The following is a 23,284-nucleotide window of genomic DNA, read 5'->3' as shown; positions in this document are numbered from 1 at the left end:
GAACGGAGTTAAGCTTATTGATTACTAAGCTTTTTTCTTTATCTGGGATTGGACTTTCTAATTTTGATTTAATAGTCTTGCCTTGCCTCTCCAACCTCGATTTTGTCGTCAACGCCTCTCTCTCTCTTTTTCTCTTTAATTTCCGTGCTGCTTTGCCTTTCCTCATCTTCTATTTCGCCATCAACTTTGTGGTTGTTGGTGATTAAAAAACAAAAAAATATGAGTAAAAAAATAATTCTAATTAAAAACACTGTTTAAAGTGTAAATGATATTAACTTAAGTGAAAAAAAAAAATAGCACTGATAAATTAATATCTGATTTTAACGGATGAGAAGAAAAACGTATTTTTCAAATTTAAAAGAAAAAAAATTAATTCATCCAAATTCAGGTGTTTTTCTTAATTGCCAACCCAGTACAATAAAAATTTACAAACAAATAGATTATTTATGTTGGTCTCATTCATTTCAATTAACTAAAATGAAAAATTTTCAAGTGAGGAAAAGTTATGATAATTGAATAGACTCAACAATGACAAGAATGATACTGAATTAAGTTAAACTTAAATATTTTTTTACTTGAATTCAAAAAAATAAAAATAATTTGTTTTGGATTTGATTTTAGTTTCTTTTAACAATAATAACTTTAATTTAATTTGAGTGAAAATAATATTAACTCTTTTAATTCAAACTTAGCTTAAATTTAAACTAAACAAGATTGAATCAAAATATACTAGGCCGAATTTGTTTCCAAAATTGAATCATTTGGTTTGGGTACGACCCTAGCGAGAAACATTAATAACCATTAAAAATTTGACAAAAAAAAAAAAAACCACACCACATTTTTAATTCACGTAACAATGTGCCATTTTAGGAGTCGTAAGTATAATTATTTACACTAATAATTTACTGGCTGGTGAGGCCAAAAACACGTGATAAAACAAAACTGGCTCAACCACAAATGCAAAAAACAACATCATCCACCACGTGTCACAATCTCAACGGCCCAAAATCTTTCCACTACTGGCCCACGAATTTGAGTTGTCTTCTTGCAAGAGCCGCTTCCCCCTATAATTAGAGTGAGAGAAGCAATCAGGCTTTTAGCAACAAGGTGAGGCCAGGATTGCTTAACAATCCACAAAGAGGGTAAACCCAAAACCCCTTATCCTATCTTCTTTACCAGTTTTTATTTCTTTGTTTTCACAAAAGCGCTTTTCATTTCTACTTCTGCTTAATTTGCTCTCCATTGTTGCGATTGGTGGAGTCAAATCTTTTGTTGAATATCTCTTGGTGATAATATCGATGTTCTTGCAACTGGATTCTTGACTGTCTGCTTTTTGAAGAAATTTACAAGAGAGATTATTTGAAATCAATGGCTCCAAGGTCTGGAAGAGGGAAGTCTAATAAAGCCAAGGCTGAGAAGAAGAAGAACAAAGAGGAGAAAGGTATATATTAATCAATCACCTTTGAATATACATATTTTACACTAGTTTTTTGTTTTTGAATCTAATTTTGATTTTGTGCAGTGGTGCCTAGTGTTCTTGATATAACAGTCATCACTCCATATGAATCACAAGTGATTCTCAAGGTATATTTCTTTCATTTCAGAAATAATTTTGAATATATTATTTACCATTAATTATTCAGTATTAACAATTTCTAACTTATGTGTGAAGGGCATCTCCACTGACAAGATACTTGATGTGAAAAAGCTCTTAGCTGTGAATGTAGAAACTTGCCACCTAACAAACTACTCTTTGTCTCATGAGGTCCATAGAAATATTTTTTATTTTTCATTATATATACAGTAAAAAAGATAACTATTTTTTTTTCACTTTGAATAATATTAATTTTGATGAAATTAATTAATTAGTTAAATTGATCAGGTCAAAGGCCAGAGATTGAATGACAGAGTAGAGGTGGTTAATCTGAAGCCATGCTTGCTAAAAATGGTTGAAGGTAGGTGAAGCTCTCTTTCTCACAATAAAATTTATCAACCCAATGTGGCTTTCTTTTTAATGTCTGATATGTTTGTTATAAAATATTCTCCAAAGATTATTTATGTCTTAATTTGTTCTCCTCAACTATAAAATATTACAACTTTCAGGCTTAATTAAGTATATATTATATGCAATGATCTTATGCACCTACTAATCAAACAACTATATACATGACTCTTAACCTGAAGTAAACATTTACTAAATGTTCGTTTTTAGGAGTAATATTATATATATATATATATATTTTTTTGAATACATAAATATGTTTGTACTTATACGTGTATATTTAAAATATATATACATAACTGTATTATATTACAAGAATTATCACATGTAACAAACACAAATTGGGTAGATTTTATGGTTTATTTAATAGAAGATTAGTGAAAAAAAAAACAATTAATTGAAGTCTTATGCTTAAATAAAAAGTGGGTGTGAAATTTATAGTAATAACCTTAACTCGGATAGAAACATGGTATTGTATTGTTAATTTAGTAATTTGGGTTTATTAAGATATTCGAAATTCAAATATAATATTAAGCTAATTCCTAGTATAGAAAGCAAACTTGTTTCATGTGGTTGTACATTGAGGCTTCGAATATTCCTGATGGCTCTAGAAATTTCACTAGTTAAAATATGCGGAGAAGCACAATATGATAATAAAGCATATGAATATGCAGAATTTGTACAAAAAACTAGGGCTGGCTGAACACATAGAATCTTCTATAGTCTTCCAAAACTTAATTAGTCTTATTTATTCTGTGCATACAATATATATATATGACGTCATTATTAGAGTCATAATTTATTTGACATGAATAATTGAAACAAACAGACATGACAACAACTAACTTTGTCAATCATTTAGTATTAGAGTAGATTTGGGTTGGATGGGATTTCACAATGATGAAGAGTTGATCGTGAAACCATGTAAGAAATAAATATAAGCACATCGGCAACTCTTGCTTTTGGGTAATAAGTCCATTTCCGGATTCTTTGTTTGTTTGTTTTGGTAGTGTCATTGCTTCTACAGCCGCTCTACCTACATGAGATGGCCCCGCCCCCCCCCCCCCCCCCCCCCCCCCAAATTTAGCATTCCGGCCTTTTACCGGCAAAATTTTAAAATCTTAAATATTTATTTATTTATTAAAATTTATAATTTACAGTAAAAGTAAAAGTATTATTTATTAATTTTATTTAAAGATTTGTGTGTAATCTTTTGGTTGGGTTTTTCAAACCTATTTAACATTAATTATAAAATTTAATAAATAAGTGATTATTTAAAATTTTAAAACCCTACATGGGTGTTAAAAAAACATTGCACCTTCTGTGGGAAGAAGTCTTTTGGCCTTCTAAGAATCGTGGAAGTGGTATATTTGGTAGTGGACTTAAAGTTAAACCAAACCCTTCAGACCTTGACACTAGACTGCAGTTTTATTGACTCCCCTATGTTTCATGAAGTGGGAAAAGCACCTTATATTTCTGTTACCAACGACTGATTTTAGTTATATCGTTGAATATCTGGGGAGACACTGTAACAAACTTTACCTTATTCAATATCTGATAAATTAGTAAGTCAAAGTGCGGCTGACATTAATAATTATTTATATTGGGACCAATCATAATTTTTTGTTATTACATTTCTACCACCGTGATGAACAGAGGACTACGCCGACGAAGCTCAGGCGGTGGCTCACGTGCGGAGACTCCTAGACATCGTAGCGTGCACCACCAGGTTCTCCAAGTCCAGAAACACCCGGTCCCCGCCATCATCAGAATCACGCTCCAAAAAGAATGGAAGTAGGCCGCACCAGCCTACATCAAATACGCCTGCGCCCTCTGATGACCGAAATGGGCTACGCCCCACGTTAGAATCCGATGGCGCGTCGTTTACGTCGCCTATCTCGTCGAGTTGGGACATGGCCGCCATTCGCCCGACGCCGAAACTCTCTGAGTTTTATGACTTTTTCTCTTTCTCTCACCTCTCCCCTCCTATCTTACGTAAGTTTATTCTTATTTATTATCATATCACTGCAAAATTATTCATGAGAGAAGATTTTGTTCCTTTTTTACGTAAAAATTAAAGTTTTATTATTCTTGTTTATAAATTTTGGTTTGTAGATTTGAAGAGATGTATGCGTAAAGATGAAGAGAAGCGAGTTGGCGATTACTTTGAAATCCAGGTGAATGTTCTGAAGATTTATTGATATTCTCAATAAGCACTTTCAAGTACAAGTACATGAAAGTACTCTCGAGAAGAACACTAACAATGTGATTTTCTGAAAACTTGAGATTGCTTTCTAGAAAGATAAATTTTAAAGTGTTTTACTTTTCTCAGGAAAAAAAAACATTTTAAATGTGTATTTTCAGCTGCTATGACTAGGATTTCATCCCAAAAAACATGAAATTGTTTTATGGAATATTAATTAAAATAGAGAAAAAAATTCCACCTAAACAATTTTGATAACTTATATCCTAATAAATCGAAACTTTTAACGAGAACTTATTATGGAAACTTTTACGGATAAAAGTATAAAACCTTGAATACTGATTTACGAGAGAAGTTTGATTTTGTTTATTTATATAGCTATTTATTATATTAGTTGTGTAAACGGTAAATATCTATTGTATTCGTAAAAGTAGAATAAGTTCTAATGTCAGATCAGAATGAAAAGCAGAAATATGATTTTCTGGAAAACAAGTGCAAATGCAAATGCGAGTGCAAGTGTGTACATGCAAGAATACATACATTTTTTTTCACTTTATATAAAAATATTTATGTAAAAATATTTATATACATGAGTGCGAGAACATTTTTGCGCTTATGTCTTATATAAATATTTTTATAAAAATAAAAATATAAGACATAAGTGCGAGAATGCATGCATTCCTCGTATTCTCGCATGCTCATATTTACACTCGATTTCTAGGAAATTGTGTTTCTGCTTTCCGTTTTGATATGACATTAAAACTTGTTCTACTTTGACTAATACAATAGATATTTACTGTCTATACAACTAATGTAATTGATAACTAAACAAATAAACAAAATCAAACTTATCTCATAAATCAATATTCAAAATTTTAAACTTTTATCCGTGAAAGTTTCAACAACACACTTTCAATGAAAGTTTCGATTTATTGTGATATAAATTATCAAACTATCTTATATTCAATGTGATGATGTACTATTGGAGTTTACCACTATTGAGAAATAACAAGCCTAAAGAGAAGGGTTACTAAAAGAAAATAGTATTATTGGAATAAATGATAAATTTGCTTAGAAAAGTAATTATATCAAAAATTTGCCAAAAAACATTTAGGCTGAATTTTTTTTTACCTATTTTAATTAATATGCTTTGTTTTATGAATTTTGTTATGTAAAAGTTAAAAGAAATTTGCTTATGAAAATGTAAACCTTTATCACTTTTATGTCATCAGCTTTAAACATACTGTTTGGTGACATGTTTTATTTTATTTTTTGAGTGTGATGTTGCTGCCTTTTTTTTAACCCCACTGGGTGTAGTAAAACTGAAAATGTGTTCTCTGCATACAGATAAAGATCTGCAATGGAAAGTTAATACAAGTGGTGGCATCAGTAAAAGGTTTTTATACATTGGGGAAGCAGTTTTTTCACAGCCATTCCTTGGTTGATCTTCTACAAAATCTGAGCCGGGCTTTTGCTAATGTGAGTCGTCTAAACTTGTTTTGATATATTTCTTCACAATGGTTGTGAGTACCTGCATTGTTGCATTTGAATGTAGTGCTACGATTTGGTGAGGTTGCAAAAATATCTTCTTGCAATTGACTTTGTGTCAGCTCTAGTGGCAGAGTTTTGCCACATTCAACTTTTCATTTTGAATGCTCCTTTTTTTTTTTCCTTTTTGGGTTTAACTGAAACTATTTGATTGGTTCAATCTTATAACTTTGAAAATACACAGCTGGATTGCATTGCATTTCAAGGATTTTATCCCAGCTTTTCACATGCTGCCATCTTTTGGTTAATGTCTGTTTCTTTGTGCTTAATGCAGGCATATGAGTCCTTAATGAGAGCTTTTGTTGAACACAACAAGGTAACATTTTCTACACTGACTTGTTAATTTTCCACTGTAGTTTCAACTGAGGCTTTATTGTATCTTCAGTTAAAAGAAAAGGTGTGCAAAGCGTTGATTAATTTATTTATTGCCGTTTTTCAGTTTGGTAATCTTCCTTATGGATTTCGAGGAAATACATGGCTTGTCCCCCCATCTTTTTCTGAGTCTCTGTCAAACTTCACACCCCTGCCAGTAGAAGATGAGAATTGGGGTGGCAATGGTGGGGGGCAGGGAAGAGATGGAGAATATGATCTACGACCATGGGCAACAGAATTTGCTATATTAGCTAAGCTTCCTTGCAAAACTGAAGAAGAGAGGGTGGTCAGAGACCGGAAGGCCTTTTTGCTTCATAGCCAATTTGTTGATGTCTCAATTTTTAAAGCTGTGGGAGAAATATGCCGCCTCATTGATTCCAGTTTAAATGATAAAACAATAAATTGGCATCCTGGTGCAGTGTTGCATGAGGATCGTGTGGGGGACTTGTCCATCACCATAATACGCGATGTTGCAGATGCAAGCTTGAAGTCTGAAGTAAAAATTAACAGCAATCAATCATCTGGCATGTCTGCTGAGGAAATTGCTAAAAGGAATTTACTTAAAGGGGTTGCTGCAGATGAGAGTGTAGTTGTTCATGTATGCACATTCTCTTTGTTTCCTTCATCCTTTCATACAGACACAAACACATAATAGGAAAAATCACTTCAGTGAATTTAGATACATGGTAGTGGGATATAGTCTACCATCTTAGGAGGTAATTTTTAGTTTGGGTTGGGCATCTCTCATTTATTATTTTTTTTTGTATGATCTTTCCTAATGACCCACTTACCTACATCCTTTAGTCTCTCTCTCTCACCATATAGGTGTGCATGTTGCTCAAAAGGTGTAGTTCAGAGGAAATTTTAACTTTAGTGTATAACCTAACTATTGAGTATCTCATCATGGCAGCTCTTTTCTGCTATTTTAATCCTCATTTTCTTTGATTTTCTCTTTGTAGCCCTTTTCAACTTAACCTATTAATTTTTTGTTGTACATGATTGGACCATCTCATCTGGGTGAAATTGCAGGATTAATCAAGCATGTTAAATTCTTTCTTTTTCCTTTTTAGAAACAATACAATTATACATTTTTTTCTTAGGAAAGGTTTTAGAAAATCTAGGTTCTCCTTTCTTTGTATTTTTTTATTTTTAACAAGGAATTTATGACAAAGCACACTGAATAATTTAGTACTTGACAGGATACTTCCTCATTGGGCATCGTTATTGTAAGGCATTGTGGATACACTGCCATAGTAAAAGTTGTTGGTGATGTGAAGAAGGAAAAGTTTGAAGCACAAGATATTGAAATTGAAGATCAACAAGATGGAGGGGCTAATGCTCTCAATATAAACAGGTCTGAATTATGGACTCACTGCTTTAAATGTCAATAAATTTGAACAATCTGCTGTTTTGTGCACTACAAAACCACACGGTAGGGGAATTTGAAAGTTTAGCCTTATAGTGAAGTATGAGCTACACAGTTTACTATCTATCGCATTTGATTTTATGATGGGGAAATTTTGCAGTCTAAACTGGATATAAAATGTTTTGATTGCTGGTCTTGGGAATCTTTAATTCAAAGGAGTACCTTCTTTTTTCGATGTTAGAACAGGACATAATTTTTTACCTTTCTTGGGGGAATTCATCTATGAAATTCTTGATGGGGTTGCCTTTTAGTCCTGGTTTGATGCATAAACTAAAGAAAAAAAAGCTGATTTCATGTTAGGTATATCCACTCTGCTAACAGAACACTGGAGACTTGAAGATGACTCTTCTTCTTTTCAATAATTGGGATTCTCTAACTTCCGGCACATCCCTTCACTGCATTGCGGTGTCCCACATGAATGATAAGGGATGGTGGTGGGAACTACTCATTAGCTGTCCTTAGAAAAGCAAAAAAAGGCATTATTTTTAGTTTTTTGCCCTGACAAGTTTGCATTAATTACATTATCAATATTACAATGCACATTGTATAAAAAGAACAAAGAAAGAGAAAAGTCACATGATAAGGTTGATGCTATGTCACTGAAATAGGTCAACTTTTGTCCTTCTCAAAAATTTCATATTTTTACAAAATTACTAACAGGCTTGCACTGACAATACTAATGTTGCATGCAATTATGTCTTTCTTCATTCACATAGTTTTGATGTGATAAACAATTTGCAGCTTAAGGTTTCTACTCCACAAGTCTTTTGCTGCTGAATCACCTGTATCTGGCCAGTCACCCCTGTGCAATTTGGATGATTCAGAAGCTTTTAAAAGTCTTGTTCGAACAGTAATTAAAGAAAGTTTGACCAAGTTAGAGGGGGAGCCAGCTGCTTCTGAAAGATCTATCAGATGGGAACTTGGTTCTTGTTGGGTACAATATTTACAAAAACAGGAAACAGATTTGAATTCTATGAGACCTGGGATCGATAATGAGGTTGAATATGCAGTCAAAGGTCTTGGAAAACAATTTAAATTTTTGAAAAAGAGAGATAATAAGCCTAATAGAACAAATGAGGAAGAAGAAAATGATACTGGACCATGCAGAATGAATGTGGAAAATACTGTTGAACAGAACAGCAATGGAGAGCTCAATAGCGAGATGGAACTGAAGAAACTAATTTCTGAAGAAGCCTTCTTGCGTTTGAAAGAATCAGGAACCGGTCTCCATTTAAAGGTCTCTGAATCCATTTCAAATATATTTGCAACTCAAAAATTGAAGTGGATAATTTTCTTTCTTTATTTGTTGATGTTAATACATCTTTTACTCGTTATATTCTTGTGAATTTAGTATTTTTGTCGCTGTGAGGCAATTTTCTTTTTTGTGACCTCCAGAATAACTGTTTTAGTTTGTTTCTTTCAACAGGCAATGGACGAGCTTATGAAAATGGCATACAAATATTATGATGAAATTGCTTTACCAGAGCTGGTACAATTTTACTTGTTCTGAGTGTCTATTTTGTGAATAACTATGCATGCCATTGTCTCTATGTCTAATTTTAATATTTTATTAGGTAACAGATTTTGGATCACTTGGACTTTCTCCTGTTGATGGCCGCACACTGACTGACTTTATGCATTTGAAGGGACTACAAATGCGCTCTTTAGGTCATTTGGTAAGGAAATTTCTCCTTCTCTCTCTCTTTTTCACACACATGTGCACCCATGGACCCATAACATCAAGGCACAAATGCATGCAAGTTTTAGCCTTTTCCTTGTAAAGGTCTGATTCTGTAAGTCAGCTGCCACGGCAGTGCTATTGTTTCCTCTGAATATCATGCTACATGGTGGGATTTTTTACTTTCTTCAACTATTCCTAGACTTTGAATCTCCGAAGTCATTAGATAGATCTATAAGACGCAAAATTCTTTGAGAAATTGACTTGTGTTGGTCTAATCCCATTCTATGAATCAGGTTGAACTTGCTGAGAAGCTCCCTCACATCCAATCACTTTGTATTCATGAGATGGTTACTCGAGCTTTCAAGCATGTACTTAAAGCAGTAGTTGCATCGGTTGACAATGTAGCAGACCTTTCTGCCACTATAGCTTCGTCCCTGAATTTCTTACTTGGCAGCTGTGGAATGGGAGATGGTCAAAGCTTGAATGAAGACCATGCTCTCAAAATTCACTGGTTACGACAATTTCTTAGCAAAAGATTTGGTTGGTCTCTAGAGGATGAATTTCAGCATCTGAGAAAGATTTCAATTCTCCGTGGGCTTTGCCATAAGGTAGTTATTATTTTTTTTGTTTGCTTTAGCTGCTACCTATGTTGAAAACTTGAAATTTACTTGTAACTGTTTCCCAGATTGGGTTGGAGTTGGTTCCAAGAGATTATGATATGGAATGCCCATACCCCTTCAAGAGAGATGATATTGTCAGCATGGTTCCTGTATGCAAGGTAGTACTCTCTCTCTCTCTCTCTCTAACTCTGTCACTGATTCACTTTTTGACCTGTTGGTAAGTTGGCTGTTTATAAATTTTGCTTAATGGTTCTGTTTTTATGGTATTCTACAGCATGTGGGATGCACTTCAGCAGATGGAAGGACTTTATTAGAGTCATCCAAAATAGCCCTTGATAAAGGAAAAGTGGAGGACGCTGTCAATTATGGTACAAAGGTAATAACCCACTCAATTCAGACATAAAACTACATCTCTCTTAGTAGTAGGACATCAGTTGATCTTAGATCATTTATGACTTGAATTTCAAGGCATTAGCAAAGATGATTGCTGTATGTGGTCCATACCATCGTACTACTGCAAGTGCTTACAGTCTTCTCGCTGTGGTTCTCTATCATACTGGAGATTTCAATCAGGTATCACAATCTTCTCAGCCATATTTAGGCTTTAGCTTCAGCATTTAAGCATTATCATATCTTCCCTCCGTACAAAGGTTATTGAGTGGAAAGTTTGAGTTGCACATGCATCATTATAAACTGCATATGACTATGTGGGAGTGGCACTGTTTTTACTTGATTTTTTTCTACCTTCTTTCTTTAGGCAACCATATATCAGCAGAAGGCTTTGGATATTAATGAGAGGGAGCTTGGTCTTGACCATCCAGATACAATGAAAGGCTACGGGGATCTTTCTGTATTTTATTATCGTCTTCAAAACATTGAGTTGGCTCTGAAGTAAGTGAAAACTAGTTGTTTAATTTGTGTTTGATTTACTAGAGCAACTACATTTGCTGCTTCTTGTTCTCTATCTAACTAAGCTCAATATAATCAAAGAATAAAGGTGGAAGTAATGGAAAATGTAAATTTCCTGTTGAACCTGTTCCCCTAACTGACGTAGCTCTTATATAATTTTCAGTAATTTGGTCTCTTTAATTGGCTCTCTTGATCTCATTACTGCACTATTGGCAGATATGTAAATCGTGCTTTGTACCTTTTGCATTTTACTTGCGGACTTTCACATCCCAACACTGCTGCAACATACATAAATGTGGCTATGATGGAAGAGGGCATGGGGAATGTTCATGTTTCTCTTAGATACCTGCACGAAGCTCTTAAATGCAACCAAAGACTATTGGGATCAGATCATATACAGGTCTCTCTCTCTCTATATATATATATATATAATAAATAAAATTTGGTGTCAGATGGAAAGGTGGTACCTCATATTTTACACAATTGTAATACAATTCTTGACGATTGGGTAATGCATGCACTTGTGACAGCTCCATTACAATTGTGCAAAAGATGAAGTATCAATGTCTTGTCCTGCATGTGTGTGTGTTTTTCTAATTTATCTGCAAATTCTGAAATTGTATAACCTTTTCCATTACCTGAACATTCTTTTTTTTTTTTTTTTAAAATTTGGGGCCATTGCAGACAGCTGCAAGCTATCATGCTATAGCCATAGCTCTTTCACTGATGGAAGCATATTCATTGAGTGTGCAACATGAGCAAACTACACTTAGGATACTACAAACAAAACTAGGACCAGAGGACCTGCGCACTCAGGTAACCACTTGTGGTCATATTTTTATTTCTTGGTTATGAAGTTTGGCTAGCCGGGTGGCTTCTTTTTGTTGGCAATGCTCAAGAAAGGGGACTATTGAGATATAAACCATGTTTTAGTTGTATTAACTGTTGTAATAGGATCTTCCCCATTTCCGTATTACAAAATGGCTGCATATATTTTATTTTTGCAGGATGCTGCTGCATGGCTAGAATATTTTGAATCGAAAGCTCTAGAGCAGCAAGAAGCAGCACGAAATGGAACTCCAAAGCCAGATGCATCCATTGCAAGTAAAGGTCACCTGAGGTATCAATATGGAATTCCCAAATTGCATGTTCTTACATTTGTCTTTTTTTTTTTTTTGTGGCACCGAAACCTTTGATCCTTTGTTGCAGTGTATCAGATCTCCTGGATTACATAAATCCTGATCAAGATTCTAAAGCAAATGAAGGCCAGAGGAAACACCGACGTGCCAAGGTAGATAGCTCTTTTGCATTTTTATGTTCCATTTTATTTTTTCTATGCTGTTGGATGCTTTAATCAATGTAAGGCTTTCGTTTATTGTACATTCTGCTGGCTGCATAACATTTACTGAAGACATATGAATAATTCCTGCATCTATGCAAAAAGCATGTAAATTTTGTAAGAAAGTATTTTCTACCTATATAGTGAACTCCGAAGGTTGCAATTAGAACTTGCTCATTTCCAGTCATAGCTATATATATGAGCTTGACATGTTGTTCAAATATAACAGCTTGAATTTCCATTTAGTGTAGTTTTTCCAACATTGAAATCACAAAATCAAATATTAAGTGTCCAAATGTTCTAACACAGATTCCATTTAGTTATCCTATTTTATGATCTCAAGCGTTCTTTGATATAATTTTACTTCTATGCAAAAACAGGACATGTTAACTTATCAAGAATTCTTTCATTCCAGCTCAAATTTTGACATTTTATGCTTATAATGCTTTTGATTTTAAAATTTCAGGCTGTGCAAAATACTGAGAAGAACCATGAGGCCCATCATGATGTGATAGTTAGAGATGCCCTGCTTCATGATGGAATGAAAGATGCTAAGACTATAACAGAAAGCAATGTAGAGGAAGTAATAATAAGCAAGGTTAATCCTGAAGAGCCAGAAGAGAATGATGATACTACTGGATATAGAACAATAATCTCTGGTCAACTTGTTGAAGAAACAACTTCAGATGAAGGGTGGCAAGAGGCCAATCCAAAAGGGAGGTCAGGAAATGCTACTGGTAAGAAATCAAGCAGGAGGCGACCAGTTCTTAAGAAGCTAAACATAAACAATTCTGAAAAATCAAAACATAGAGAAAGAAGCAATTGGCAAGAAATTACATCCCCAGCACAGCAAATAACTCCAAGGATCAGTACAACTGAGTTGTCACCAATGAAGGATTCAATTAAACTGCAGGCAAAAGCTTCTAGTTCCAAAAGTTTTACCAGTTCGGCAAGTCTGACTTCAATGGCTTCCAAGTCATTATCTTACAAGGAAGTAGCCGTTGCACCACCAGGTACAGTTCTAAAGCCATTACTGGAGAAAGTTGAAGAAGTAAGTGACGTAAAAACTGAAACACAGGTGTGCAGTATTGAACCTGAGACATCAAAAGAGGAGACAACTAATAATATCTCTTTAGCTGACGATGTAAATGATGATAGTCAAACAAAAGAAACTCATGAAAGTGTAACTCCACCGAAAACTAAAGCTGCAGAACCTGAGGATGTTCCTTGTTCATCTAACCATGAAAAGCCGGTAGCAATGAATGGGAGTAAGCTTTCTGCATCAGCTGAACCATTCAATCCGGGAGCTCTCTCTATGATTCCCCCACTAAACTCAGTAGCTGGCACAGGTATATATGATGTAAGAGTTAGTCAAGGCATGCTTGCAGAGTCAGCTGGGCCTCTTGTGGCCAGAGTTCCTTGTGGGCCTAGATCACCTCTCTACTATAGAACCAATCATTCTCACTTCATGAAGCGTGGCTTTCCAAAATATCACACTCCCATAATGGAAAGAAATGGGTCTGGGTCTTCAAGAATCATGAATCCGCATGCACCTGAATTCGTACCGAGTAGAGGTTGGCAAAGGAATGCTGGAAACACAGATTCAACTGCCTTGAATGAGTCAAACTCTTCAAATGAAACGAGTGAGGCAGAAGATGAGAAAGTTGATAAAATATCCAACAATGAAGTTAAGGATAATACTTCAAAAAAGAGCTGCTCAGAAGCTGAGAAGTCAGAGCTGGCAAGGCAGATACTGCTTAGTTTCATCGTGAAGTCAGTCCAGCATAATAAAGATGCTCCAAATCAGTCTGCAGGTGATGAGAAGAAGGTTGAGCATCCGGCAAATCCTTCAGATGCTATTGCACAGGACAGTGCGATTATAAAAATTCTTTATAGGAACGAGAAAGGCGAGACAAACTTAGCCTCTCATTCTGGTGATCAAGAACAACCGAAAACAAAAGATGTAAACAATAATAGTGGGGATGGTGAAGGATTTATAGTAGTCACAAAGCGGCGAAGAAACCGACAGCAGTTCACTAATGGGGTAGCTGGATTGTACAATCAGCAATCAATCTGCACTTCAGTTCGTTAAAGAAAGGATTGGAAAGAAAAGACACAGGGAAGGTACTGTCCTGTTTTGCTCCCTGTTTTATTTGACAGTATTTCTTTGCTTCTCTTTTTGACACTTGGACATGGTTGAAAAAACAGAGGGGAAGTTTTCAGGCATGGTTAATTATATCGATTTAGATATCTCTTTGGATGCTCCAATAATATGTACAAACAGTTTTCTTCACTTGCTAAGAAATATTAGTTGATCAATAAAGTTGAATTGGGCAATTTTTGTAGCATTATGGTTATTTTCTTGTATCATTACCTGCATCTTGTAACAGTAAGGATACCAAGAATTGGGATGCTGCTGGATGAATTTTGACAAGTAAGATTGAAATTTTCAGTTGCTTAGCTTTGCCTTCATGTGGTTCACCTTCTTTGTCGTATTGGAATAGTTAACTTATTATCAGAAAAAGAAGGCCAAACGACTATTTCTCACCCATGAGCAGTTAAAATTAACGGTAGTAAGGGTAAAATCATCATTTTCTCTATAATATTAAAAAATAAACTAAAATATAATATATTTTTGCCCCCTAAACTTTGAAAACTAAAATTTTCCTTTAGCTTAAGTTTTAAAAAACGGCAGTTTCACCCTAGGGTTTCGTTTTGAAATCTCCGGTGATATCTCCGGCTCCATTGCCGATGGCCTCTCCCTCCCGAAGAATTCTCTCCTTCCGACGATCTCTTTTCTCCCATTTAGAGGTCCGATCGACGACAGAGACGCCTTGAGAGACAAAGAACTTCGTCGGGGAAGAAATAGTTTTTCGTCTTCCCAAACGAAGACGACGGCTTTGTCTTCGTTTGGGAAGACAAAGAACTTCGTCTCTCAAAACGTCTCCGTCGTCGATCGGACCTCCAAATGGGAGGAAAGAGATCGTCGGAAGGAGAAAATTCTTTAAGAGGGAGAGATCGTCGAAGATGTCGTCGGAGATTTCAAAACGAAACCCTATGGTGAAACTGCCATTTTTTAAAACTTAGGCTGAGGAAAATTTTAGTTTTTAAAGTTTAGGGGACAAAAAGAGATAAAATTTTTAGGAGTTAGGGTTCTGTTAAATTTAACCGACCATGGATGGGTGTTTAGTATTTTATAATTAAAAGGGGGATATTTGAGATAACATTAAACTTTGGGTGGGACATAGTCGTTTGGCCGAAAAAGGAAGTCCAAAAGAAGTTCGTCGAATTGAAACTGAATGTAGGGGGACAATTTTTTATGATATAAAGGAGGGTATTTGAAAATAGGTAGATTTACAGTATTGACTTTACAGAACAGACAGTAGATTGTAATAATAAATACGAAAAGGACGAATCTAGCCCTTGGATTGTGAGAAAAAGGCGCCGCTCCCTCCTCCCATTACTCTCTTCTTTCATCCAATCCAACGGCTACCATCTTTAATTCTACAATTAAATGCATGATGGACGTACAAGACTTTATTAGAATCACACCTCCCGAACCGTCGCGCGTTGACCAAATCATGAATGAATAAATAACACCAAGTTGGTTGAAAGATAACTACTCATTATGCTTTCAATTCTTTTCCGAAAAGAAACCACATTCAATTTCAATAATAATAATCCAATCCAATGTAAATTGAATAGTTATAATAAATACTAAAACTTTGATTGATACCCATCTACATCTATTTATGTGGGAATTGAATAGAAATATTAACATGTTTGTGACGAAAATTCAAATTAACCCCTCCTTTTACTAGTTTTAAACAAACTTTTCTTTTTTTTTTATATAAATATTTCAAAATTAGCCAAAAGTGGAAATTCAGACCTAAATTAAACAACATATATGCAAGTACTCAACTTTATATTTAAACAACTTTTAAATATTGATTAATAAGCTAATTTATCAAGAAATATGTTTAAAGGTGATTAGGGTTTTCCAAGTAATGAATAGGGAATCATCACTCCAAATTTGTGCCAAATGGAATGAATTATTTCTGGAGACGCTTTCAAAGAGAAGTCAAGTTAGATTTTAACTCCTCCATATTTCTGTTTGTGCTAACTGCCTCTCTGGAAACATGATTTTGTTTTTACAATGAAAGAATTCTTTACTAATTTGGAAAATGAACTAAACCAAAAGTTTTATATTTCTTTATTCTAAAATCCCCCCACTCGTACGGTTAGTTAGAATACAAAAACACTTAATTTAGCTGCTTGCCAAGAGAAGAAACAAAAAGGTCTCAGAAATATTACCAAAGTACAAATTTTTTCTTATCTTTTTTGTTGGATTTTGAGGGAAGAAGAGCAAAATCGGAAAATGAAAAACATAATTAGCAATAAACATTGAGAAAAGAAATTAATATTTTTTTGATATCACTCCCCACCACATCAAAGAACTAATTAACACGACAACTAATACAAATTAGAGAACTAATCCAATGTAATTAAGATATAATCTAATCTCTGTTAATCACGATTAATGATTGGATAATTAATTTGATGGATGATAAGCATCATTACTTCTGGGAGAACTCAAGGGGAACAATGGAAGCAACTCCGGCTCTGTTTCTCTCGGCGTACTCATCGGACTCGGATGCAAGTAAAACCCTTTCCCCGCAATGGCCTCTCCTCTTCTTCCTCACACAGCTCCCTCGGACTGCAGCGCGCCTGCACCTCCTCCCTCGGCGATCTCGGGCTCACGCGCGGCAGAAACTCCAGGGTTGAAACCGGAGACACGAGGAAAGAATTTCCACGTTGCTTGAAGTAACAGAGTTCGCTGTTGCCATAAACGTTACTGTTGGGGTTATTGTTGAGTTTGATTTCGAGCTTTTTGGCGGTTTGTCTCCGCTCATGGAGCTTGAATGCAGGTCGCTTTGGTCCTATATTGTGGAGTGGGTGCGTTACCGGGAGCTTTTGGGCGGACGGGTCGTCGGGTGCCCCGGTTAGTTTCTGAACTATTGTCCTGAAGGTTGAGGGGTCAGCTTGGACGAAAGTTGTGTTGGGGGAGGCTGCGTCAGAGGGGTAAGTTGGCAGTGGCTGCTGCGAGATGGTAGCCGTGGAGGAGTTGGTGGCGTTGGAAGTGGAAGCCATAAAAGAAATGAAAGGATGAATATATTTTTTATATATAAAAAGAAAGGAAAAGGAGAGATTTTGAGTTGCCTTTTGCTTGCTTGGTGAAATGGTGTTGGTGTTTCGAGTAAGGTTTGGTTGGTTATGGACTTGGGGTGGAGAGCCTTTGGATTAAAGAATGGTTTTTTTATAAAGTTTATTCACTTTAGTATTAACATTTAATATTATTTTGAGTACACGTTTTCTATGTGGGGCATTTTTTTTTGCCTTCTAATAAATTATAGAGAACGAAAAAAGTTGTTAAAATAAAAACTCCCTACCATAAAAGATAAGCCACTTTCGCAAGTCCAACTTGGTTCAGTAGGTGACGTAAAATGGCTTTTGTCCTGAGGTAATAATAACGGCCCGGAGGAATTCATCTGGTTAATTAATTTAAAATAGATATGAAAAGAGAAGGCTGGTGCATGCTTTGAATTGGGATGGAAGATAGCTGGCAATGAATGATGAAGAGTGGACAGAAGCGGGGTTAGCGGAGCATTGAAACAAGAAACGAGGAGAGAAAGATAAACAGGAGACTTTGCAGACAGTCTGCCTGCAGCTATAGCTGCTGCTGCTGCTGCTGCGGCCTCACCAGAATTCCTTCAGACTTTCTGAACATTTTCGCTCAATCTTGTGCTCCAGTGGCATCACTTGGTTTATTTAACTTTTTTGGCTTTAGATTCACGTTCGGGAATGGTAACTTGGGAAATAGCAGGTAGGTAGGGGTAGGTGGATGGGTAAAAGATCTGGTTTATTTTTTTTTAATAAAAATATAATAAATTTAAGATTTTTTTATAATATTTTAAAATTAATTTTTTTATTTATTTAATTTAACAATCATAATACTGATAATTAAATTTAATATTTGATTTATTTAATATAATTGATTTTATTCTGAATAAATAATAATCTAATTTTTCATAATATTTTAATATTATTTAAAATTATCTAATTATATAATAATATATTATTATTTATATATAATTTATGTTTATTATTTATATATATAATTTTATTATTTATAAAAATAAGATAAACCATGTAATGAAAGTAAAGATTTAAATATTTTTAATAATATTTAAAAATTAAATCTTGTAATAACTGGATTTAATGATTATAAGACAAAGATTTTACATGTTGGATGTAATAGAATTTCAAAACAGGGACCAAATTGGATAAGAGACATTGTTTGCGTTTGAGTGTTGAGGAGGGGCTAGTTTTAGGTAAGTTGTTTGCTTCACTCTTCGTTTGCTTTTGTGGGATGGGATGGTTTGGAAAATTTCTCTTTCTTACTTTTCCATTTCTTGAAATTTAATTATTTCTTTTTATATACAAATTGATGAGCTGCTTTTGTTGACATTAGTCAATACAATAATAACAGAGGGAATGTTTTGTTTTGGTTTTTTCATTACTGGCAGCCGTTCATATTAATAATAATTATATTAAATAAATCGTAATTTTATAAATGTAACAGAGGATTAAATTTAAATTTTTTTAAAATTTTAATATTTTATCAACTGTATAAATTCTTTAAATTAAAAAAGTTTTGTTTTGATATTAGAGAAGAATAAGGTTTTATTAAATAATAAAACTGTATTTATATTTTTTTCACATATAATTTAAATATATAAATAATATATTTTTATTTAATTAAATAATTTTAAATTAAATATAAAAACTAATATATTATTTATATATATATAATATAAATATTATTATATTAATGTAAAACAAAGGAATGATTAATTTAATACTATTCTCGTCTTATCAAAGTTAATGAGTCAACCTAAACATCATTAATCACTGTTTTTAATAATTAAAATTAGTATAATCCTCGTTAGATTCTTGAACGCAATAAGTCAATATGTGGAGTGGAGGACAACATCATTTCTTAATAGACTTATTTTTAGCGGACTTTTAACAAACTTCTTAATTACTTATTCATGATACGAACTTACTAAAATACCCCTCAATTCTCTATACGCCTCATTTACTCTCAAATTTGCTTCTACGTTTAAATGAAATTTGATGTTCATGGATGAAACTCGTTCACATTTATTTAAGTTTCATGTTACTTCTCAATCTGTAATACATCTTTTCTATAAGCAATCATCGATAAACTCATATTTCATTTTCTGGATAATTATCTTTAAGATTTTATCTATAGATATATTTTTTATATTATTTTCTCGTAATAAGAAATAATAACTTTTTATCTTGTAAGTTTCAATTATGATTATATTTTCTATATAAAATTTTAAAAAATTAATATTTGAATTTATATTTTGAATGATAACCAATGTCATTGTAACTATTTTCTTGAATTTCATAAGTATTAAGGATCGTTAAACAAAAAAAATTGATATTATAAATTCAATCGGTAATTTTTTCTTGAATAGCCTTGCTTTAAAATTTGAACCTTGAACAAAAAAGATTAGTGAATCAATGGCATGAGTCGTACCAAAAAAAAAAAACCTCCATTTTTTAGGAGTATTTACTTTTTTTAATCGGCCTATGGATAAGACTTTAAAGTCTTTTACATATTTTGCATAATCTACAAATTTAACATGATCTATAAAAATGCGGATGGTATCTTTTTAGAGGGTCGGCAATATGTCTAATCTCATGCACTACTAATTTTTATTCATTTATATTTACATATAATTTTGATAACTATAATTACAAAGGTTTGAATAAAAATATGTTTTTGTAATTTTGTTAAAGTTAAAGATGGGATCTAAAGACAAAAATAGTGAAGGCTAACAAATAATTTCTCATATGAAAACGTAATCCAAATGCAATACAATTTCATATAAAACGATTGGATTTAAGGGCTTGGAAGAAATTGGGTTAAGTACTTAACCAGAACGGTCTAAAACAAATAGATTCTTGGCCTTATAAGAGAGAAGAGCCCAATCAGAGCCAAAGCCCAATAAAGGGGGAAGTGGACTATTAATTACATCAAATTCCAATTTGTGGATTCAAAACACGTATACAGTGTTATTGATTTCTTTCTGACAAAGTATAAAAACAGGCACACACCACATAGAGCATTAAATCCAATCCAAAATGGGCAAAATCCCTTATTAATATAGTAAAAAGGCAGAAGAGTCTTCTTAACAATGTCTGTAATTCACAAGATTCTCTACTCAAAGTAATTTCATCAAAGAGAGAGATCAGACAAGTTAAAAGTTCTTTCAACAGCTCTGTACCAAGATTCTGCCTTCTTCTTTCTAACTTGTTCCTCTAAGGCAGGCTTAAAAGTGGTACAAGTCTTTGCCCTTTCTCCTGAAGCAAAAACTTCTTCCTCATTCCACACCCCAACTGCTAACCCAGCTGCATACGCTGCTCCAAGAGCCGTTGTCTCTATGTCTGCCGGTCTCACCACCGGACTTCCCAACAAATCGGCCTAAATTCATTGCAAAACACTATCATAGATTTAATATACACTCATAAATAATCAGGGATTGCCCCCAAAACAACACAACAGAAGAACAATAGATGTTTTTCATAACAATAAAAAGCTATGCATGACAGCAAGAACCAGAACAAAAACAGAGAAAAATGGGTGCAATCCAAACCTGAATTTGCATCAAAAGGTTATTAACGGTGGCACCTCCATCAACTCTGAGCAAGAACTCTGCCTTCTCACCCTTCTCCATTGCATCCTTCTGCATTGAATCCAAAACATCATTCACTTGAAAACACATGCTCTCCAGCACAGCTCGAGCAATGTGAGCCTTGCCTGTGAACCTTGTAATCCCAATAACAATCCCGCGAGCATCATCACGCCACCATGGTGCAAACAAACCATTGAAAGCAGGCACAAAATAAACCCCACCAGTGGAGTCAACCTGAGAAGCCAACCCTTCAATTTCACTTGCAGTGTTAATTATGCCAAGACTGTCTCTGAGCCACTGAACTGCAGCACCGGCTATTGCAATTGACCCCTCTAGAGCATAATTAGTTGGAGCTTTTGGACCAAGCTTATAGGCTAGAGTGCTTAAAAGACCATGTTTTGAATCTACTATCTCTTCACCAGTATTAAGAAGTATAAAAGCACCAGTTCCATAAGTGCTTTTAGCCTCGCCTTTTCTGCAAGCTTGCCCCAACATAGCCGCATGTTGATCTCCAAGACATCCTGAAATCGTAACACCAGTAATCGGCCATCCTTTACTAATTTTGCCTATAACCTCTGAGTTACTAATAATTTTGGGTAAAATTTCAGCTGGGATTCCTAATGTTTCTAAGGTTTGTTTATCCCAGTCAAGAGTTTTGAGATTCATGAGCATTGTTCTTGATGCATTAGAGACATCGGTGACATGCAAACCACCATTCACACCACCAGTTAAATTCCATATCAACCAAGTGTCTATGGTTCCAAACAAAATATCCCCAGATCTTATAGCTTGTTTAACAGAATCTACGTTTTCCATCAACCATATCAGTTTCATTGCACTGAAATATGTGCTAATAGGCAAACCACATGTCTCCACAAAATGAGTTCTTCCACCACTCAGTTCTTTGTCCAATTTCCTAAAACAAATACATTAACTTCAAAAATCAAGAAAGGAAATCCCAAAACAGCAAGTCAATGACTAAAACTTAATAATACTCAACCTAAATCATTAGCAGGACCACAAAAAGGAAAATAACCAAATCCCAAAAACATTGACAAAACAATCAAATTGTTCAATTAAGTCCATATTTAAACAAGATTTCTGATTTCAATTCAAGTTTGATACCGTCTAGAAAAAGGGTATTGATCAAACCCAAAAGGTCATTGCATCCCAGATCTTCAATCTCCAAAAGAATCAAATATGGTCATAACACTGAGAACAAACAACATATATGGTGAAGATATACCTGCAAACAGAAGTAGTGCGAGCATCCATCCAAACAATAGCATTATGGAGAGGAGAACCAGTGGATTTGCTCCAAACAAGAGTCGTCTCTCTCTGATTGGTCAACCCAATCGCCTTCAATCCACTGTCCACATTGTGTCCATCAGCAGTCGCATTGTCCAACGCCTTTGCCATACACACCCTTACACTCTCCAGTATCTCAACCGGATCATGCTCCACCCACCTATCAAACCACAAAAACAAAAAGAAAAAAAATCAAACCACGTCAAAAAATCTTAACTTTTAAGTAAATTCCATAAGACGAGACTGAGTTTACCCGGCTTCTGGGTAGAACTGAGTGAACTCCACCTGGTGACTCCCGATGGGACGCGCCTTCTGATCATAGATGATGAACCTCGTACTGGTGGTGCCTTGATCAATTGCACCAATGAATATCTCCTCCTTTGACATTTTTTACTTCTCTTTTTCTTCTTGTTCCCGGGCTTGGTCCCTCAAAAACACCAGGGTAATCACAAAACACTGTTGCTTAAAAAATGAGTCACCCAAAAAAACAAGAACAGTTCACGAATGAATTCTCTTGGAAATTTTTTTGGAAGCGTAGACAAGTGTCATACAAATCGAGTCAAACTATGATTTCGATTCCAATTTCTCTGCTTTCCCTTATCATTATCTGCCAATCTGAATAATGGATTAGCCAACACCAGTTTGATAAAAAAGCCCTCAATGGCTCCCAAAGTAAGAAAAAAATCTTTAAAAACAACGAAATTTTATCTTAACGTTGATAAGTAATAATTATAATTAATTGATATTACATTTATAATTATAATCCTCGGTGTATACGCTACTTCGATGATGTGATTTGATTATGTATAATTTTATTAGAAGGGACTATTTCAAGTTTACCCCTGAATTTTTGCTAACTGAATTAACTATGCAAAAAATTACCATTTGATGGAAATGTTTTTTCATTCGAACTAGTGAATTTTAGCTCAATTAAAATATTAAAGTTTATCTAAGACTCATTAATGTTTCTTTAATTTTAATTAAGGAGGGCCAAGTTCAATATTTGTGCGTTATTGAAATGACCATAATACCCCAAAACTGTTAAAAAAATTTAACTGTGTTAGTGATGAGGGTTACTTGATTATTG

At 34.3% G+C, this 23,284-nt stretch overlaps 3 protein-coding genes across 3 annotated transcripts; 1 reads left to right on the top strand and 2 right to left on the bottom strand.

Moving 5' to 3' along the window:
- Window positions 1–1,104: 1,104 nt before the first annotated feature.
- On the top strand, window positions 1,105–14,437 carry LOC123211175 (protein TSS-like). The gene is made up of 24 exons (XM_044629729.1): window positions 1,105–1,142; window positions 1,340–1,441; window positions 1,523–1,584; window positions 1,673–1,765; window positions 1,883–1,955; window positions 3,659–3,997; window positions 4,118–4,179; window positions 5,553–5,684; window positions 6,028–6,069; window positions 6,193–6,723; window positions 7,325–7,479; window positions 8,293–8,788; window positions 8,978–9,040; window positions 9,126–9,227; window positions 9,526–9,840; window positions 9,918–10,010; window positions 10,127–10,228; window positions 10,321–10,425; window positions 10,610–10,743; window positions 10,978–11,161; window positions 11,446–11,577; window positions 11,769–11,881; window positions 11,971–12,052; window positions 12,567–14,437. The coding sequence occupies exons 2-24, from the start codon at window positions 1,369–1,371 to the stop codon at window positions 14,190–14,192; spliced, it is 5,109 nt and encodes a 1,702-aa protein (XP_044485664.1). The 5' UTR covers window positions 1,105–1,142; window positions 1,340–1,368; the 3' UTR covers window positions 14,193–14,437.
- Window positions 14,438–16,504: 2,067 nt separating this feature from the next.
- Window positions 16,505–17,882, bottom strand: LOC123210999 (VQ motif-containing protein 11-like). Its single transcript, XM_044629497.1, is given in 2 exon segments — window positions 16,505–16,783; window positions 16,786–17,882. Coding segments are annotated over 2 exon segments (597 nt in total). The 5' UTR covers window positions 17,252–17,882; the 3' UTR covers window positions 16,505–16,652.
- A 2,440-nt stretch (window positions 17,883–20,322) lies between these two features.
- Window positions 20,323–22,854, bottom strand: LOC123212491 (glycerol kinase-like). Its single transcript, XM_044631653.1, has 4 exons — window positions 22,451–22,854; window positions 22,136–22,357; window positions 20,851–21,805; window positions 20,323–20,678 (listed from the first exon to the last, which is right to left on the bottom strand). The coding sequence occupies exons 1-4, from the start codon at window positions 22,582–22,584 to the stop codon at window positions 20,433–20,435; spliced, it is 1,557 nt and encodes a 518-aa protein (XP_044487588.1). The 5' UTR covers window positions 22,585–22,854; the 3' UTR covers window positions 20,323–20,432.
- Between the last annotated feature and the right edge of the window lie 430 nt (window positions 22,855–23,284).

The sequence above is a fragment of the Mangifera indica genome, chromosome 3 (assembly GCF_011075055.1).
Source record: "Mangifera indica cultivar Alphonso chromosome 3, CATAS_Mindica_2.1, whole genome shotgun sequence".
Lineage (NCBI taxonomy): Eukaryota > Viridiplantae > Streptophyta > Magnoliopsida > Sapindales > Anacardiaceae > Mangifera > Mangifera indica.
Note: the sequence above shows the minus strand (reverse complement) of the source record. Positions and strands in the feature narration are given on the sequence as shown.

Excerpts from the sequence above, each read along its gene's own strand:
- LOC123211175 (XM_044629729.1), top strand. The coding sequence starts at position 1,369 with ATGGCTCCAAGGTCTGGAAGAGGGAAGTCTAATAAAGCCAAGGCTGAG. Across the intron at positions 6,724-7,324 it reads ATGAGAGTGTAGTTGTTCAT|GATACTTCCTCATTGGGCAT; the intron begins GTATGCACATTC and ends AGTACTTGACAG. Across the intron at positions 10,426-10,609 it reads ATACTGGAGATTTCAATCAG|GCAACCATATATCAGCAGAA; the intron begins GTATCACAATCT and ends TTCTTTCTTTAG.
- LOC123212491 (XM_044631653.1), bottom strand. The coding sequence starts at position 22,584 with ATGTCAAAGGAGGAGATATTCATTGGTGCAATTGATCAAGGCACCACC. Across the intron at positions 22,358-22,450 it reads CAGTTCTACCCAGAAGCCGG|GTGGGTGGAGCATGATCCGG; the intron begins GTAAACTCAGTC and ends GTGGTTTGATAG. Across the intron at positions 20,679-20,850 it reads ACCTTTTGATGCAAATTCAG|GCCGATTTGTTGGGAAGTCC; the intron begins GTTTGGATTGCA and ends CAATGAATTTAG.